The sequence below is a fragment of the Pinus tabuliformis genome, chromosome 7 (genome assembly GCF_031772625.1).
Source record: "Pinus tabuliformis cultivar Carrire ecotype Pingquan chromosome 7, CPIR1, whole genome shotgun sequence".
NCBI classification, from domain to species: Eukaryota; Viridiplantae; Streptophyta; class Pinopsida; order Pinales; family Pinaceae; genus Pinus; species Pinus tabuliformis.
In genome coordinates this window covers 1,669,028,460-1,669,049,863 of record NC_142293.1, presented here as the reverse complement: position 1 = coordinate 1,669,049,863, position 21,404 = coordinate 1,669,028,460, and the positions used below count along the sequence as shown (strand labels likewise).

At 39.4% G+C, this 21,404-nt stretch overlaps 1 protein-coding gene across 1 annotated transcript in view; it reads right to left on the bottom strand.

The window, feature by feature from the left end:
* Window positions 1–2,437: 2,437 nt before the first annotated feature.
* The window catches only part of TL29 (ascorbate peroxidase 4), a 362,477-nt gene continuing 343,510 nt past the window's right edge, over window positions 2,438–21,404 (bottom strand). The window contains exons 10-11 of the mRNA XM_089460247.1: window positions 3,269–3,403; window positions 2,438–3,108 (exon numbers count right to left, since the gene is read on the bottom strand). Coding sequence (XP_089316373.1) covers window positions 2,998–3,108; window positions 3,269–3,403 — 246 coding nt within the window. The 3' untranslated portion in view covers window positions 2,438–2,997. The remainder of the gene's footprint in view (window positions 3,109–3,268; window positions 3,404–21,404) is intronic.

Sequence of the window (21,404 nt, the reverse complement as noted above, 5' to 3'; positions counted from 1 at the left end):
TTTTTATTAAAACTTGATATGTATTTTTAATAAATATATTAATAGGAAAAAATTTAATGTGGAAAATGTGGACAATAAATAAAATCTTTCAATAGCTATGTAAATGAACTATGTAAATATAATAAAAGACAATTGAAATAAAATATTTCAATGTCAACTATGTATATATTATACCATTAATTGAAAATAAAATAAAATAAAATTGTTATGGTTAAAACATATAGGATGGTCTAACTTTTCTAAATTTTTGCAAAGGTATATTTTTTGGTTCAGTGAGAATTACAAATTTAAAATGTGTAGTTTACAAAATAAGAGGGCCCAAGGGGATACATTTTAAAATGCAATCTAAAAAATGAGAAAGTACAATCTCATGAAAAAATGTATCCATGAAACATTTTATTGGTGTGTTACTCAAAATAGAGATATACAATTCCTTCCATGCTCAACCTCATATATATATATAACCAACATAGATACATCTGAACCTCATATCTATGAGGATCAAATCTCTTGAGGTGCAAAGTTTTGCAATCTCAAAGAGATTTGCACCTAAGCGATTTGATCCCTTTGGATAGATTCCAGTTTAAAATCATCTCTAGTAGTATAGATATAAATAGTATTATAAAAAACCATCATAGATCCATTTAAACTCTCAATCTATCAAATGTAGAGAGGAATCAAGTGTCTGAAAAAAAATTTTGCACTCTAGAAGAGATCTGTATCTAGAGAGATTTGATCCCATATTAACTAATCTAAAATTAAAATAAATTTACATAATAATGATGTTCCAAAAATGTCTCATAAAAAATATTTAATTATGATATAAAATTTGAATTTAAATTAAAAAATAACAATTTATATTACAACCACTTAAACTAAACTCACTTAACATTAAAAAAAAAATACAAATACTTTAAAAAATTAAATACAACAATCATTAAAAAAAAAACATTTACAAATTCAACTAAAAAAATTAAATACATAATAAAAAAACATTTACAAATTCAATTAAAATTACAAATAATATCATTTTTCATAAAATATCAAAATAACACAAAGATACCATTAAAATCTTAAAAACAAAATAACACAAATATATCATAAAAACTTAAAAACACATTAACGAGAATAAATAAATCTTAAATCAAGCAAAAAAAATCCCACTTATATAGATACTTATTATACTAAACCACACACTGCATAAAATAACTATTAAATGAGAAATGATAGGTCAATCTCAAAAACATATATATTAAATAAATCTTAAATCAAGCAAAAAAAATCCCACTTATATAGATACTTATTATACTAAACCACACACTGCATAAAATAACTATTAAATGAGAAATCATAGGTCAATCTCAAAAACATATATATTAGATATTATATTATAAATTTATTACTATAAATGAAAATAATATTTTTTTAGTATTGAATATTATAGATACCTATTATTATAAGTATACCTTATGTTATATAATTAGGTCAAGATGTTTTTTTCAATTTAGTATTACACTTATGTTTCTAATATTTAACATTTTCACTAATTACATAAAATAAAATAAAAATTAAATTAAATTAAATAAATAATTAAGTAAAAAGATTAATGTAATGTAAGTTAAATATTTTAATTTTGTAAAAAAAATAATAAAGATAAAAAGTTAAATTAATGTAATAAAAATAACCCCATGAAAATAAAATAAAAATAAAAATAATAACAAAAATGGCCTATGATATTGACCTATGGTATTTATGTGCAATATTGGCTATTTAAAAGGAGAAATTAAACGAGCTTAAATCCATCTTAACTCTGGATCTACCAAGTGCCTAGAGGTATCAAATCTCTTTTCACTCCAAAAAAAAATTGCATATCAAAAAATTTAATCGCTCTAGACACTTGGTTAAGATAAATCATTTCTAATAATCCATATTTATAATATTTAATATTAAGAAATATTATTTTCATTTATTTACTAAACTTTTATATATCTACTTATATATGTGAAATTTTTTATATTTTTATATTTTAATTAAAATGTTATAATTAAAAATTTTAATTTTATAAGTAATATAGTTATCTTTCAATTAAAATGTCATAGTTAAAAAATATTAATTATATTTAACTGTTAATTATATCAATATTTTATGAAGATATATAGCTTTAATTATAATAAATATCATTTTTTTAAATAATCAAAGGAAGCAAATATCTTTGTGTGAAATTTAAACTTAAGTAATAACTTTATTTTTATTTACCAAATAATCAAACCTCTATTTACTGTAATAATTATTCTAATTTATTTTTTAAATATTAAGAAATTTCATAATGATATTATTTTTAATTATAAGTCAAATCTATCCTAATTTAGTTGTCAAATCCGCAATGGAATAATCATCTAATACAAACTAAATAATTATTATTTCAAGAAAAACCATGTAATCTTGAATAACTTAAAACCAGAAATATTATATTAAGTTTTTTAAAAATTTAATTATTCCCCGTTGGAATTAATTAAGAGCAGAGCGTGTGGGTTCACGTTCAACCAAAATGCACTATTTTCCAACTAAAATTTGGCCGTCGATCGTCCTTCCACCCCAGCAGAAATGCCATTTGCCCACATAGTTCCCTACCCAAACCCAAAAAGGTCCATTTCCTGCTGGGTTGATCGAAGCACAATGGATTTACTTTGCCCAACTCTATCATTTTTTATGCACTCTGTCACTATTCATTGCAACCTAGTAGAACTCTGAACTTACAGGTTGCATCCTGCTCTATCCATTATGACTACATTTGAAAGGTGATGTGAATCATGAAGTGGAAAAAAATGGTGCATAATATTGGCTGGATCTGCTGAACTTAATTCATTGCAGATTTTGGAAGTTTGAAGGATAGAGATGAACTCAAATAGTTGACATAGTTGACATTGTTATTGTGATTCATATTTTTGAAATATTCCAAAATCTGCCGTGGAAAAAAAAAAGATGGTGAAACAAATCTTATAATTTCAATTTAGTGAAATCTATTTTTTCTCGAGGATATGTGTATGCTTCATAGTTGATGTTCTGGCCTAAGCACGCGATCTTTGTGAATGTCGTGATGAGATCTACCTGCAATAACAGACGAACAAGGGAGACATAAGGTAACGCTAGTAGATGAAAAATGATTAAGATGATGTTTATCATCTGCAAAATCAAATTAATCAAATTTCATCAAGAATTTAAAACTAAACCACATTTCAAAAGTTATTGGCAAGTGGCATTTCCTTACCTCATAGTCAGTCTCTGATATTGTCTCCCGGCTACGTTGATACTTGTCAACCCAAGGAGCCACTTCTGGATCGGAGGCTAACTTCGCCTCCATTGCTGCTTGATCAGGGCTAAAAAATGCAGACATCACAGCCAACTGAAACGAGAATCCAAGAACATTACGTCATTTAAAAAATACAGTCTTCACAATTCCAACTATAACAACGTTGAAACTCTCAAAAACACTATTAACATGTAATCCAACATGAGCCCTCCTAATTCTACTCATAATCCCTTCCTCACAATGTAGCATATATGTATGTGTAATGTTACTTCAGATTTCCCTCTGAAGAAAATAATAATAACAAAAGCATAAACATTTACTCTTATATTGGTAAATCTAATTACAAGGCATTTATTTTGGTATTCTTCCATTTAATCAACTTTTCACGATACTGGCATTTTTCTATCCTAGTCATATGTAATTAGATTACCTTGTTTTAAGCTTGAGAGGTAACGCACCATTTGCACATGATAACAGCAAAAACATCGATGCATGCCTTGAGCATTGTCTCTTTTCGAACAGCCTAAGCTATAGTTGTGTTGATAGAAAGGAAGACAAAAATTATCAGTGGAACCTAAATGAACACAACATTCAAGAAGTGCCTTATGCCTGAGAAACAAGTGTGCTAAGGTAGACCCTTTAGAATTCAGGATATAAAATACATGTTGTCTTAACATTCATTGAATTAAACTTGAAAAATGCACCTTGTTGCCACAAAATCTAGCAGACCTAGGAGAGGGAACACTCTACTAGGCTAACACTAGACAAAGAAAACAATGGGGTAGTGGCCCACTATCACCCCGTAGCCAAAATCCCCTGCTCTATATGGACTTTCACTGACGGGATGAGTCCCGGTATGAGGAAGGTCACCTAATAGGTATTCTAGGTTTGAGGTGTGAGGTGACACAAAGATATCTACAATGGAAAGACACAATTTTAGGCTCAAGGCTCTAAGAGGAGGCAATACACTTTCCTTAGAGAGACCAAATATAAGCAAACCAAGACCTAGGGCTTGATCAATGAGTTGATAGTTGGGGTGGCCAAAGGTCCAGGTGAGGAGAAAGGGTTTCAAATAATGATTTTCAACAAGAACAAGGAACATGAAACCCTCAAGAAGCCCCAAAGTTGAAGCTAAATCCAAAACTAGGGTTAGCTTAGGGCAAAGAAATCTATGGATTAAATTGAAGTGAATGCCTACCAAAAAGAAGGATTTTGTGGTAACCACTATCCTCTTGCCATTTAGACTCTCCAACTCGAAAAATTCTAGAAATTCGCACCAAACCCTAGTTTGGTCGGTTGGCCTTAAAGGGACCAAATTAGGGCAAAGAGAAAGGAGAAAATTTATGGATAAAGTTAGTTATCATCAACAAAGGAGTGTCAGTGCCTTATTTTTGGGTGAGTGGAGTCTATAAGGTGATAGGTCAGCCAATAAGTTTCTAAGGAGTTCAAGATTTTCATGCCCTAGCAACCAAACTTTCAATAATTACCTATGCAATGGATAATGGATTTTTCATGGGAGAGCTACCAAGAGTTCACCAATAGGACAATTCATTCACATGTTATATAATTAATGCATGCAATAGATCATCTAGATAGCATTAAGTATATCTTCAACAAATTAGGGCACAATTAGCATAACCTAGAATCAACATTATTCCATACATTAGACATGAAGAAAATAGATATTCAACAATTAGGTGCACTTACAAGATAACATGCAAAGATTCCATCCATTTGTCCAAAGAATAGCTCCAAAGATAACCAAAATCAACTCCAAATATCAAAGTGCATTTATAGATCCAATCTCTACCACAAGAAAAGAGGGTTGAAATTTCTCTAGAGAGAGAGAAGCTGGAATCTCCAAGTGTATGATCATAAGATACAACAGCGATACTATTGCTCTACTTATATGAGGAATTTAGATCCTTATTTTATCCTAATGACCCTAAAAATTATAAAATAATGTGTTAATATAAGCTAAGTCACAAGCCGACCTAGTAGCCAATGCAAAAACATAACGTTTCTCCCACACAAGTGAGCCATAGGAGAGATAGTGCTAACATCATGCATACATAGGCCCTTGTAGGGAAAGTGTTGAGGGTGAAGAGTGCCATGAAGTGTGTAGAAGCCCTCTAAAATCAACCTCTAGGGGTTGGCCCCTAGATCTCTGACATAATCCATCTGTGGACCCCAATTTTGGCTTTGGGGCACAAAAATGTTCTCATGGGTCTCCAAGTGGCTACAATGCTTGTCTTTGCTTGAACGTTGAGAGCTCTCAAGGTGCTGCTAGCCCTCCCATGTCTCAATGCATGAGACCATCCTCATCTTGGCCCTGGATTGGCTGCCATCCCAGCTGATCAGTGCTAAGTTGATTAGGGGCATGCTAGTCCAGGTGCATCATCCCATAAAATTCAACAATGTGGGGCAAAGCGCTAGAATGTTAAGGGTGTTGAAGGTGCCCAAGGATGTTAGTGATGATCTGTGACTGTCTGGAGTCCCATGGCTCTCAACACTTCACCTATGGGTGTCAATATGTCCCTCTAGAGGACCTAGACGCCTGTTAAGTTGCCCAAACCTATAGATGGAACCAACTATCAATTACACACAATATCCAGTGTGTCAATTTTCACAATTTGGTACATTTAATCATTATTGCATCTATGTGAACCAAGCTTGAAAGTAATGGGAAAATTAACACTTCATGCAAGGATTCCGTTCCAAAATTGTAGTTTTGGTCACGTAGTGGTGTTACCTCCCTAGGTAGGAGTGCTTAATAAATGACCCTATTAGGTGCTCTTAACTCCTAACGGGAAGTGACATGTCCTTGGTCCACCCTTCAATCGATAGGTGTCATGTGAATAATGATGGAACGAAAGGGAAAATAATTCATGGACAAGTGCTATGGTCAAAGGGACCAGCTTGATGAGGATCCTCATCCTGGTACACGCAAGGGTTCCTTGTCTTTTATGAGATAGGACAACATTGGCCTAGGAATCAAGTGATGGTCATATCAATGAGGTGGAGCTCATGCATAGCTTTTTCCCATGTCCTAGTTTGAATGTCCCGACCATCTTTTGCATTTTTATTTTTCTTTGTTTTCTTTTGTGGCCATCATATGCTCTTTCTGTTTCTTTTACCTACATCAACCTCCCAAGGCAAATTTCCATGCCCTACCCAGGTATGAGGATGAGTGTTTACCAAATCCCAATGAACTAGTGGTTGGTTGAAACCTGAAAAATAGAGGTGGAATAGGGGCTTGTAATGTAAGATGGAAAGCGGTAAGTATCAAAAAGGGAGAGATGGGGCTATGCTATGTCAATCATGGTTTCACAAGTAGTGACCCTCGTATACCTATTGGACCATTAGGGGAGGTCCCACTATACTAGGATTGAAAATTAACCACCCATTTAAGGTGAGGGAAAAAGATCACGGCCAAGACCCTTCTTTCTTCCAAGTTACCCCATAATCCATGTCATATGCCCAAATACATACAAGCATAAGTGCCTGACTGCAAAATGAATAAAGTAACTTTTGATCTGAAGCCTACCTTCCAACATGTGCTCTTGCTAGATGGGTGAAGAAACATATGACTAATGCAGGTGGTGGAGATCTGAATGACACATCATAATCAGCAAGTGGTTTTCAGGGGTTGTTGGTTGCCAATGGGAAGAGATGATGGGAGAAAACTTTCTCCTATGGGGTCACCCACTTTGGTGGGTAACATTTGGCTCCAATTGGGACACGAGCCCACCATAGAGTGCATGATCCATGTACTCAAACGGGGAGTTCTTGAGAACTCCAATAACCTCTTGGGACTGCAAACCTGTAATATACACATTACAATAAAACTATTTGAGAGCATCTGCCCTAGGCATAGGGTATCGCCCATGTTTTATATGAAAGATAATAATCCATACAAAAAGTAAATCTATTCTAAATGAAAATCTAATCTACGTGCAATCTAATCTAGCATGAGAACATGAGATGATGTTGTTAGCTATGAAAGAGGAATATGCAATGCACCTACACTACCATGCAATGCTAACATACTATAAATGAGCTAGGTATAGTCATACAACCAATGTAACCAACATATCATTAGATCAATATAACATCCCTCTCCCCTATGATTAGTAATGAGACGGGACAAGAAAAAATCATAATTATTCGTGCGAGATCCACATAAAAGATTACAATGGAGGGAGGTGGGAAAGCAAGAAGACCATGGATTATGAAAAGGAATCATGGGTGCAGGGGAAAAAGGGGAATCATGCCCATTGTTGATTTGGGGTAGCATCGGATGTGCTCTAGCCATGAAAATTGGTGGAGAGGCTAAAGCACATGAGATCTCCAAGACCCAGAAATGGTTTGGGCAGATTCTAACCGGTTTGGGAGATATTAAAATAATTAATATTTTTAATGGAGTTCCTAAGTCTAAACTTGAGAAAAATAAAATATTAATGGGTATTAATATAAAACTAGGTTAGAAGGTTCCAAAAGTCATGGATCAAGCCAAATCTAATCTCAGCCGTTGATTAGAGATTAAATCTCGGACGTTGGAGGACCAATAGGGAAAGTATAAGAAGAGGCTTGAGGGTCAGTTGGAGAACACACTAAGGGAGACCAGTCAGTTTGATAGAACGGAGTTAGTTGAGAAATTTGAACTAGTGGTTTGGAGAGCCGCAGGAGGCAGTAAGTACAGATCAGAGAGTCGGGAACAACACAGAGGTTGGAGAGGCAGACGCAGAGGCTACAGACTGCACAGTCACTGGAGGGCCTGCGTGGGTGATGTAGAGAGGCAGGGGCTGACACTGAGACTGGGGGAAGTGCTGGAGAATTTTCTCTTTGTTGGGTAAGCCGATTTGGCACCCAGTTGTACTGAAGAATTCTTGAATAATAAAATCCTCCCTTGCTGCACCAGTTCTCCCACATTGGGTTTTTCCGGGGACTGATTGTCCAAAATATTTGTGTCAATGTGTTAAATCTTTTGCATGTCTTTGTTTCTGTATTATGATGTGATATCTGCAACAGAATTTATTTTAATGTTTACTGAAGGATTTTCATAAATAATTTATCGAGAAATAAGTAGGTAAAATAAATCAGTTGTTGCAGTGATAGAATTTTCACATGGTATCAGAGCAGTGATCAGAGACAGGAAGGAAAAATCAATTATGGGTCAAGACCATGATGCAGATACATCTACGTCAGAAGACTCACACAGATTTTCAGAAAATTATACAAGAGAAAGTGATTTTGATTTCTCTATGTTGGCTTCCAGGCTGGAAGAAGAAGTGGCTTGTGTGACTAGCTCTGCATCATCAGAGGTATGGTATATAGACAGTGGGGCCTCTTGGCATATGACGGGAATCCGGGAATGTTTCTCAGATTATCAGGAGGAGAAGATGAACTTTCAGATCACCATGGGGAACAAGGCAAAATGTACTCCAATAAGGAGGGTTACCATAGTTTTTCAAACAGAAACGGGAGAGCGGTTCCGTCCTACCAATGTGCTGCATGTAACAGGGTTGGGGATGAAATTACTTTCCGTGTCGCAACTTCAAGGCAAAGGCTATGATGTTTTCTTCATCAAGGAGAAAGTATACATCAAACACTCGAACTGGAAAAAGAAAGTGCAGATCGGGATCAAAAGTAATAGGTTGTACAGACTATAACTAGAATCACCAATGGCACTAATAGGCAGTCATGGAGACAAGGATTTGAATGAACTATGGCATAGAAGAATGGGACATTTGCACCATGGGGCTCTGAGAATTCTTAGGAGCACTGTAACTGGAGTTCCGGATCTTAGTACGGAACGAGATGATGTATGCAGAGGATGTGCTCTAGTTAAGTATGCCGAGGCTGCATTTCCTAGAAGTAAAAACAGGGCCAAGAGTGTACTAGGATTGATACACTTAGATATCCGCGGACCCATGTCCACTAAGCTCTTAGTGGTGCTAAGTACTTCCTTACCTTCATTGATGACCACTCAAGGAAAACTTGGATTTATTTTCTGAAAACCAAGGATGAGGTTTTCTATTGATTCAAAGAGTTCAAGGCTCTGGTGGAGAATCTGATTAGGAAGAAAATAAAAGTTTTGCGCTCAGATAATGGTGGAGAGTATGTCGGTAAGGACTTCACTGATTTTTGCACTAAGGAGGGCATCAGAAGAGAGTGGACATCTCCTTACAATTCGAAGCAAAAAGAAGAAACAAGACTATTGTAGAAGTAGCTGGGGCCATGATGTATGATCAGAATATGCCAAAATTCCTGTGGGCAGAAGCATGCAACACAATAGTCTATGTTCAGATTAGAACTCCTCATCAGGCATTGGGCAAGGTTACTCCAGAGAAAGTCTTCATAGGGAAGACACCTGAAGTCAATCATTTTAGGATATTTGGGAGTTTAGCATATTGCCGCATACCCGAGGAAAAGAGGAAGAAGCTGGATCAAACTGCAAAGAAAGGATATCTAGTGGGATATAGCGAGAACGCTAAAGCATACAGAATCTATCTTCGAGGGAGCAAGAAGGTAGTAGTTCGACGAGATGTGAAGTTCATGGAAGACAGGGCTTTCAGAAAATCTCGAGAAATGCCTTCCGAAGAGCAATCAAAAGAGGAACCGTTAGTCAAACCTCTTCAACCAACGGAAGAAAAGAATTCTTCCTTGGTTCAGGAAGAAAAAAGTTCTTCCTCGGGTCAAGAAGAATCACAAGATGAGGAGGAGCTAACAAAAGAACCTACTGACAGAGGAAGAACAAGCAAGGAACTTCGTCATATTCTATGAGATACAACTTCATCGGTGTGCCAAGGAACAATAAGAGGGAGCAAAAACAGCCAGATATATATCAGGCATTAGTAGCTCAGAATGGGGAGCCTGGTAGTTTTCAGGAGGCAGCTCAACATCAGGTTTAGCTGGATGCGATGGTATAGGAGTACAACTCCATAATGGTGAACGATGTTTGGGAAGTAGTGCCAAGGCCTCAAGACAGATCAGTGGTAGGTTCGAGATGGATCTACAAGATTAAATACGCTGTAGACGGCAGTGTTGAGAAATACAAAGCTAGGTTTGTGGCTAAGGGGTATGCTCAAAAGGAAGGAGTCGACTATGAAGAGACCTACACCCCAGTAGCCAGGTATACATCTATTAGAACTGTGATATCTCTTGGGGCACAAATGGGGTGGGAGATTCATTAGATGGATGTCAAAACAACATTTTTGAACAGTGTGATAGAAGAAGAGGTATACATTGAACAACCAGAGGGCTTTGAGACACATGAGAAGAAGTCTCATGTATGCAGATTGAAGATAGCCTTGTATGGGCTGAAACAAAGACCTAGAGCGTGGTATGGGCGAACCAATGGCTACTTGTAGAAAATGGGATTTGTCAAGAGTGACGCAAATCCAAATCTCTACTATCTGGTTGTAGAGAATGAGCCTCTAATCTTAGTATTATATGTGGATGATCTCTTCCTGACAGGATCATCCAGGCTCATAGGGGACTGCAAGAAGAATCTAGCCATGGAGTTCGACATGAAGGATTTGGGACGAATGCATTATTTCCTGGGGTTGGAAGTTTGGAAACAAAAGAGGGAGATCTTCCTTGGGCAAGGGAGATATGCTACAGAAATCCTGAAGAGATTCAGGATGGAGGACTGTAGACTCATGGCTGCTCCAATGATAACCAACTGGAAGAAGATTGATGCATCAGAAGACAAGGATGTTGATCCCACCTTATACAGGCATCTCATAGGGTCCTTGATGTATCTGATGAATACCAGGCCAGACATTTGCTACGCTATCAACACCCTTAGTCAGTTCATGGTGGAGCCAAAGAGGGCGCACTGCACAGCAGCCAAACACAGGGAACAGTCGATTATGGACTCTTGTACACCAGGGGGAAGGATATCAGATTGAGTGGGTTTACTGATGCAAATTGGGCAGGAAGTTCAGTGGATCAGAAAAGTACCTCTAAGTACTGTTTCAACATTGGATCAGGAATGACCTCTTGGTGCAGTAGGAAACAGAAATCCATGGCTCTGAGCTCAACTGAGGCAGAATATATGACTGCAAGCACAGCTTCGTGCGAGGCCATATGGCTTAGAAAACTGTTGGTGAACCTATTCAGAAGAAAGATGGAGGCGACTAGGATCATGTGTGATAATCAGAGTTGCATCAAGCTCTCTGAGAATCCAGTGTTTCACGATTGGTCAAAGCATATTGATATCCAGTGTCACTTTTTTAGAGACTGTGTCTAGCGAGGAGCTGTACAGTTGAGCTACACTCCTACAGGAGAATAGGTGGCAGACATCCTTACCAAGGCCCTTGGAAGAACCAAGTTTGATTATTTCAGGGAGAAGATGGGGATGATAAAGAATCCATTTCAGTAGCAAAAATGGGTGTGATGTTGCAGTGCAGTAGCACGATGTAACATGATGGGAAGAAGTTTGCAGTGCAGATGCAGTGTTGGGAAGGAGGACCAGCAGCAACATGGATGCAGAGGGAGTTGCAGTGCAGATGCAATGTTGGGAAGATGGACCAACAACAACACAGATGCAGAGGGAGCTGCAGTACAGATGTAGCAATGGCAATGATAGAGCCATGGGCATCAGTATAGGATGTAGCAGTGCAGACGATGTTGGGCGGGGAGGCCTAGCATCAGCATAGGGACGGTGTCGGATAATCAGGGTGATGCTCAGCGTGGAGTATTACTAAAGCACAGTTCTCGCTAAGAGGGAGTGTTGATTTGGGGTAGCATCAGATGTGCTCTAGCCATGAAAATTGGTGGAAAGGTTAAAGCACATGAGATCTCCAAGACCCATCAATGGTTTGGGCAGATTCTAACCAGTTTGGGAGATATTAGAATAATTAATATTTTTAATGGAGTTCCTAAATCTAAACTTAGGAAAAATAAAATATTAATGGGTATTAATATAAAACTGGGTTAGAAGGTTCCAAAAGTCATAGATCAAGCCAAATCTAATTTTAGCCATTGATTAGAGATTTAATCTCGATCGTTGAATGACCAACAGGAAAAGTATAAGAAGAGGCTTGAGGGTCAGTTGGAGAACACACTAAGGGAGACCAATCAATTCGATTTATGGAGCGGCGTTAACTGAGAAATTCGAACTAGTGATCTGGAGAGCAGCAGCAGGTAGCAAGTATGAATCAAAGAGTCGGGAACAGCACCAAGGGAACACCACAGAGGTTGGAGAGGCAGACGTAAAGCCTCTCAGGTAGACGCAGAGGCTACAGACTGTGCAGTCACTGGAGGGCCTACGTGGGTGACACAGAGAGGCCTAATGCTGACACAGAGAGGCAGGGGCTGACGCAGAAGGTCTGGGAGCTACACAGAGGTCAGGGAGGCTGACACTGAGACTAGGGGAAGTGCTAGAGAATTTTCTCTCTATTGGGTACGCCAATTTGGCACCTAATTGTACTGAAGAATTGCTGAATAATAAAATCCTCCCTTGCTGCACCGGTTTTCCCACATTGGGTTTTTCCAAGGACTGATTGTCCAAAATATTTGTGTCAATGTGTTAAATCTTGTGCATGTGTTTGTTTCTTATTATGATGTGATATCTGTAACAAAATTTATTTTAATGTTTACTGAAGGATTTTCATAAATAACTTATCGAGAAATAAGTAGGTAAAATAAATCAGTTGTTGCAGCGATAGAATTTTCACACCCATACCATCGAGTCATTCCCTCAAGATTGAATATAGAGAAGTGAACGATTAAGCTCAATCATTTCTTCTCAAAATCCTTATTAGTGATGCAACTCTCCTTGGTGTCCCTAGGGACACATATGGAGGGGTATAGCAAAGGGGATGGTTGGCATGGAGGATCACCACAACTAGGTTTCTTATTACAAGGATCATATTGAAAAGGGGGCATCAACCTAGGCTCATCATCTTCAAGGCTCATACATTAGGGAATGATAGGAGGGTCCAAGGATGACTCAAATACACCTTCCTGATCGTAAGGAAGATAAGGCAAGACAAGGACTCCATTAATATCATCATTGGTATCATAAATGGAATCCTTGTCAAAAAGATGGCCACTGACCTCCCATTTCCCTTCTTGAATATGCAAGTAATCTCCAATGTCAACCTCTGGGGAATAAACAAGATCACCCTCTTCAAGGTGTTCATGATTCTCATAATCAAACTTGACACACATGGTGGGGTTCCCCTACACTTCTCTTCCCAAAGATTCATCTTCACCATGACCTTGACCATGCACGCTTTCAAAATAATTTTCAAGGTCTTTATCAATTTTTTCATCTTGATGATCCAAGGAGGAACCTCCTTCTTGCCCATGGTGTACTTCAACTTCTTCAGCTTGAAAGTTCCTTTCCTCAACATCAATAGGGGGATACAGTTCTCTTATGAGGGCTTCCTCCTTAGACTGAAAACCCAGTCCATTATACTTCAAAATATTTTCGATTAATTCAGAAAAAGAGGAGATGCTTCCAGGTTCACGTTAGTCATCAAGCCAATCCCTATGTTCATATCCCATAGAGATGATAAATAATCCAATAAGAACATCCTCGTGCACCTCCTTTAACTTTGAGACATGCTTGGTGAACTTTGCTATATGACTCGTTGCTAAAGATAAATCACCATGAAACTTTTGTAAACCCCCCATATAATTCCAGTGAAAGTTATTTGGATATCTAGGGATCCATGCAACATCCAAAGCCGAGTGTGATTCTTCCAAATCCCAAGGGGCCATTGCTTTGAGTCTTACAAATCAACCATAAGAGGAGTTGCCAGGGTGAATTTAAAATTCCTTGAGAGATGCTTGCTTCACCCCACAAGCATTAAAATTAAGGTTTAATGAAGAACAAGGGCTTCATTCTTCCAATGGAGTCAGTGGAAGAGAGTTTGTCTTGTTGTTAGAGAATTTGCCTCTTCAAATAAGCTACATGCTTATGGGAAGGTAGACTCGCTTCCTCCCCGGAAATGATGCCAAAAATGTTGCCACAAAATCTAGCAAGCCTAGAAGAGGGAACACCATACTAGGTTAAAACCATACAAAGAGAAGACAATGGGGTAGTGGCCCACTGTCACCACAACCAAAACCCGCTGCTCTTTACAAACTTTCACTAATGGGAGGAGTCCCAGTATGAGGAAGGTCACCTAATAGGTATTCTAGGTCTGAGGTGTGAGGTGACACAGACATCTATAGATGGAAAGACACAAATTTAACCTCAAAGATCCAAGAGGAGGCAATACACTTTCCTTAGAGAGATAAAATATAAGCACACTAAGACCTAGGTCTTAATCAATAAGTTGACAATTGGGACAGCCAAAGGTCCAGGTGAGTCAAATAATGATTCTCAACAAGAACAAGGAACATGAAACCCTCAAGAAGCCCTCAAGTTGAAGCTAAATCCAAAACTAGTGTTAGCTTAGGGCTAGTAACTAGGGCACAAAAATTTATGGACAAAATTGAAGTGAGTACCTACCAAAAGGAGGGATTTTGTTGCAACCACTATCCTCTTGGCCTTTAGACTCTCCCACTCCGAATTTCTTCTCTAGAAATTCACACCAAGCCCTAGCTTGGTCGCTTGGCCTTAAAGAGATCGAATTAGGGAAAAAAGAGGAGAAGATTTATGGATAAATTTAAAGTGATCATCAACAAGGGAGGGCTAGTGCCTTATTCTTGGGCGAGTGGAGTCTATAATGTGATTGGTCAGCCAATAAATTTCCAAGGAGGTTGAGATTTTGATGCCCTAGCAACCAAAATTTCATGGGAGAGCTACAAAGAGTTCACCAGTAGGACAATTTGTTCACATGTTATATGAGTAGCACATGCAGTACATCATCTAGATGGCATTAAGTATATATTCAAGAAGTTAGGGCGCAATTAGCATAACCTAGAATGAACATTATTCCATATATTAGACATGAGGAAAATAAATATTCAACAATTAGGTGCACTTATAAGATAACATGCAAAGACTCCATCCATTTATCCAAAGAATAGCTCCAAATATCAAAGTGCATTTATAGATCCAATCTCTACCAAAAGAAAAGAGGACCAAAATTTCTCTAGAGAGAGAGAGGTTGAAATCTCCAAGTGGGCAATCATGAGATACAACAATGATATTATTCCTCTACTTCTATGAGGAAGTCAGATCCTTATTTTGGCCTAATTCCCCTGGAAATTATAAAATAATGCGCTAATATAAGCTAGGTCACAAGCCGACCTAGTAGCCAATGAAAAAACACAATGTTTCTCCCACACGTGTGAGATATCGGAGAGATAGTGTTGACGTCATGCATGTGTAGGCCCTTGTAGGGCAAGCATTGAGGATCAAGAGTGCAATGAAGTGTGTAGAAGCCCTCTAAAATAACCCTCTAGGGGTTGGCCCCTAGATTTCTGATATAATCCATCTGTGGACCCCAATTTTGGCTTTGGCACACAACAGTGGTCTCATGGCTCTCCAAGTGGCCAAAATGCCTATCTTTGCTCCAATGTTGAGGGCTCTCAAGGTGTTGCTAGCCCTCCCATGTCTCAATGTGTGAGACCTATTGTCACTCAGATTGTACAAGCACCGTGACAACAGCTCAGGGTGGGGGCTATCACTCTGATCCCTGCCCACTTTGTTCTATCTGTCTCCCAACAACAGGCGATGGGGCGTAGTCACTATGGAAATGAGGTGATGGAAAACAAGTTGGGAACCAACTTTTCCGGGAAACACAATTGAGTGGCCTAGCTACTTGGTTAATTTAAGCAAGATATGGGATTGGATTCACTATTGAGACCAGTGCCTTATGGAGTCAAATTCTCACTTATTTACAAATTAGATGCCAAGTAATCAGATGGACAACTATTGCTTATATGCTTATGCAAAGGATGTGAGTGATTCTTGGTTTGGGATTGCATCTGTTAAGTGCTTTAGTTGTGGTTACTCTTCAATTATGACAATAAGTAATTATTAATTGAAATTAAGAGACAATCCTTAAACACAAGAGAATGTGCCAAGTTAACAAGTGCCAAAATGAACAAGAAATGTCAATGATACAATTACTCAAGATAAATAATTCATCAAGATGCTCAATTAAAGCACTTTTCTTAACCAATGATTATGTAACCAATGTTCCTTAATCAAATTAGAAAATGCCCATGACCATTCAACTTAAAATAGAATAAGAGGTCCTATGGATTCTTTAGATCTCAACGAGCCAATGTAAAGTTATCACTCACCAATAGATATTAGTAATGGCAATGATGAGAGCATTAATCACCAATGTATGAGGAAACAATAAATACTAATATGAAGTATATTTACTTAGCGATTAGACCATGAGATGAATACGCTTCAGAGAGTGAACTACCTGAAAATTTCTTGAGACCATACAAGACAGTAATGTATTAGCGTTCTTGGAAAAAATGAAAGTAATGTAAGCTTACTGTGATGCTAGCTGTAATGTGTAATTTCTATAAACAACTTCCAATTATCTGGGCAACTTATCCTCTCGAGATGATTCAGTGAAGTACAAGAAGAATTATGACAGCAATGAGATATTCATGAGTTATTTTTACACCGAGTTTGTTAAAGAAAAGAAACCAAATTACTTTGCTGATGTATAGGTAAGATGAGCCAAGAAATGGATGCCCCTTGTGACTGAGCTAGATCAGTCCTCAATATGCAGTCTTAAAGGAGGTATAACAGTCATGAAGCAAGCTCAACAACCTATGCCCAAAAAAACAATATGATCACTGCTACGTAATATCCAGATGTTACAAGCAAATAATGAGGAATAGAGATGGATTTGGAAATCAAACCAGTAGGTCCTAGGCCTTGATTTTCATCAGCAAACTTGTTCACAATTATTTCAAAGGTTGGACCATCTGCAAGCATGAAACTTCAACTCCAAACTTCTGCAACATACTCAAAGATTAGCTCAGAAAATGAAAACTGACCAACAGTGACAGAGATAAAGGAAAAGAGGGGAAGGGAGGTCAAGATCACAAGGACAAAAGAGCTAGTGGAAAGTTGAAACCAAGGGAGAGGCCAAAGGATAAACAGAAGAGGGGAGAAAGCCTTGTTAGAGCCACGGTGAGGGAGGAATGTTGATTTGGGGTAGCATCGAATGTGCTCTAGCCATGAAAATTGGTGGAGAGACTAAAACACATGAAATCTCCGAGACCCCGAAATGGTTTGGACAGATTGTACCCGGTTTGAGAGATATTAAAATAATTAATATTTTTAATGGAGTTCCTAAATTTAAACTTAGGAAAAATAAAATATTAATGGGTATTAATATAAAACCGGGTTAGCAGGTTCCAAAAGTCATGGATCAAACCAAATCTAGTCTTACCCGTTGATTAGAGATTTAATCTCAGTCGTTGATGGACCAACAAGAAAAGTATAAGAGGAGGCTTGAGGGTCAGTTGGACAGCACACCAGAGTGATCAGTGATTCATTTTTGCTAGAGCGGGGTTGCTAAGCAAAGTTGAATCAATGATCAGCAGCGAGGGGCAGTGAGTACGAGGCAAAGAGGTAGAGACAATACTGAGAGACCAGCGCAGAAGCAGAGAGAGCGAGAGTAGCAGCCAGTCCAGGCTATGCAGAGCCCAAAGGGACTGCGTCGTCCACACAGAGGTTGCTGGAGTGACGCAGAGGGTCCCAGAGGTTGCACAATGCCTCAAAGGGCTGATGCAAAGGGTCCTAGGGTTGACACAAGTCAGCAGGAGGCTAATGCAGAGGACAAAAGGGCTAGTGCTGAGCTTCAGTTGTGTCGGAGAGGGTTTCATGGGACAGGTTTTTTGAGTACCTGTTTCCAGCTATAGAGGTATTGCTGCCATGTATTTTTCTCTATCGGGTGAGCCAGATTAGGCATCCAGTTGTACTCAAATAGACTCCATAATAATATAACCCTCTGAATAGCTGCACTGGTTTTCCAGCATTTGGTTTTTCCGGGACATTTGTCCAAAAATAATGGTGTCACTTGTGTGCTTGTTTTCTTTTAGTTGATGATTTGTAGATGTTGTGATTGTATTGTGTTTATTTCAGTATTTTAATGTATCAAATAACTTGTTTGAATTTAAACAAGTAGAAGAAATAAACCAACAGAATATAGATTAATTTTCTAACGGATAGACTTAGAAAATTCAACGTGCTATCAGAGCGTGGTTGTAGATTACAGGAAAATTGAAGGCATCAGCTTAGCAGAGCATTTCCAGCAAATTCAGTTGTCCTGAGTGACAGAGCTGATCCTTGCAGAAAGCAACAGAAGAAGGAGTGACGCAGAGGGATTGCATCATTAGTTTGGGCCAGAGAGAGGTAGCGCAGAGGCTGAGGAGGGCAGAAACAAGCTCACACGGAGCCCAGGTGGGCTGATGCAATTGGCTGAGGGAGCTATTTTTTCAGCGCCGGGATTGCGCAGAGCTAAGAGGCTCAATCTTTCAGTTGTTGGGGCATAAGAGGTTGTGGGTAGTTTACGGAGTGAAGCTGGTGGGGTATTGTGGTTAGAACAGTACCTAACAAAGCAAGACCAAGGTAGAGGGAGTTGCTACCGAGGCAGATTTCTAGCCAAGGCATCTAGATCTGTGTTGCAGTTGCACAGATGATCGAAGAGGGGCAACTTGTCGGTTGGCAGAAGGATTTCCAGGAGGGAAATCGGAACTTAGAGGGAGTCTAGAAGAGAACTTCCAGATGGGAAGTAGAGAGGTTCAGCAGGAGTCGAATCGAGAACTTCCAGGCGGGAAGTAGAGAGACTCGGAGGAGTCGACAGAGAAGAGCATCGAGATGGTCGTGAATGGGCTGAGAGATCAGGACAGACTGGACAGAGTGTCCAACTTTGTGGTATTGAAGGCCAAGATCTTGTCCATTCTAGATAGACATCGTATCAAGGGCTTCGCCTTGAGAGTGATGGCTATCCCAATTGACCTGGTAGCTAATGAAAGGTACGAGGAGGCAATGGTGAAGGCAAAGTGCATCATCCTTGATGGAGTCAAGGATCATATGGTACCACATATTGTCGAGAAGGAAACGACAAAGGAGATGTGGGACACTTTGAAGACATTGTACCAGCATACTTCCGCGCAGAGGAAGATGCTTCTGGAGAATCAACTAAGGTCATACCAGATGCAGAAGGGAGAGAAGATAGATGTCTTCCTCGGTTAGTTGAAGGAGATCCTTGACCAGCTAACTTCCATAGGGGCCACGCCGGATCAGGAGTTGATGGTAAGGACCACACTGAACGAAGTCTCCAAGGATTGGGAGACATTTGTCCAGAGCATACTAGCAGGACGAGTCTTCCGGATTGGGAAGAACTGTGGGCGACTCTTCGTCAAGAAAAGATCAAACAGCTGACCAAGGCGGGGAGTAGCGGCAAAGGTGTCAGGATTAAGGAGGAGGAGGAAGAGGATGCGACTCTAGCATATGCGGAAAAGTAGGAGAAGAGGAAGAAGAAGGACCTCTCCAAGGTCAAGTGCTTCCATTGTGAGGAACTAGATCACTATGCGAACCAGTGTTTGAGTAAGAAGAGTAAGGGAGAGGCTTCCAACTCGAAGGCAGTGCTAGTGAGGGCGGAGAAACAAGTTGAGGAGGATGACGATTGTGCCATGAGTGCTCATGTGCCACTTGGGAAGAAGTGGGGAGACATCAAGCTATAGTCAGAAGGACTACAGGCGAGGGGCAGGATGCTTGAGGTACCCAACCTCTTGGATTATACCTTGCTACGGGAGCCCCGAAGAGGAGTAGCAGGACTGGTGGATGTAGGTAGAGATGAATGCAGATGAAGCGGCAAAGAATGCTACAATGCAGGAGTCCCTGGGCAGTGTAAGGCTAGTAGCCTGCAACAGTGTGAGAGGCACGGAAGTGTTGCACCAGGGTAGGATGGCACAAAGAGGTGTGCAACGATGCAAGATGTAGGGAGTTGTTGCAACAACGCAAAGGTCGGTAGAGGGAGCACTTGTTAGCGACAGAGGGAGCTTCAACATCGGGATTGTTTCTAGCCTGACAGGGATGTCAGAAGTTGGGTGGATCAGTTACTTACTTCCTAGTAACTGAGTTGTAGTGCAGTAGCAGTATGTAGTAGCACGATGTAGCATGACGAGAGGGGGTTGCAGTGCAGATGCAGTGTTGGGGGAAAGGACCAGTAGCGGTACGGATGCAGAGGGAGCTGTCGTACGGATGCAGCAGTGGCAATGGAAGGGGCATGGGCGGTAGTACAAGATGTAGCAGTGTAGAGGATGTTGGGCAGGGAGGCCTAGCATCAACACAGGTACCGATGCCAAATAATCAGAGTAATGGTCAGTGAGGAGTATTACTAGAGCATAGTCCTCACTAAGAGGGAGTGTTGATTTGGGGTAGCATCGGATGTGCTCTAGCCATAAAAATTGGTGGAGAGGCTAAATCACATGAGATCTCCAAGACCCAGAAATGGTTTGGATAGATTGCACCTGGTTTGGGAGATATTAAAATAATTAATATTTTTAATGGAGTTCCTAAGTCTAAGCTTAGGAAAAATAAAATATTAACAGGTATTAATATAAAACTGGGTTAGAAGGTTCCAAAAGTCATGGATCAAGCCAAATATAATCTTAGCCATTGATTAGAGATTTAATCTCGGTTGTTGACAGACCAACGAAAAAAGTATAAGAGGAGGCTTGAGGGTTAGTCGGAGAACACACCAGAGTGATCATTCATTTTGCTAGAGCGGGGTTGCTAAGAAAAGTTGAATCAGTGATCAACAGCGAGGGGCAGTGAGTACGAGGTAGAGAGGCAGAGACAATACTGAGACAAAGCCCAGCAGAGACAACGTAGAGGCCAGAGGAACTGCGTCATGCACGCAGAGGCTACTAGAGTGACACAGAGGGTCCTAGAGGCTGCGCAGTGCCTCAAAGGGATGATGCAGAGAGTCCTGGGGTTGACGCAAGTCAGCGGGAGGCTGACACAGAGGCCAAAAGGGCCCGTGCTAAGCTTCAGTTGTGTCAGAGAGGGTTTCGTGAGACAGGTTTTCTGAATACCTGTTTCCGGATATAGAGGTATTGAGGCCGTGTATTTTTCTGTGTTGGGTGAGCCGAATTAGGCACCCAGTTGTACTCAGATAAACTGCATAATAATATAACC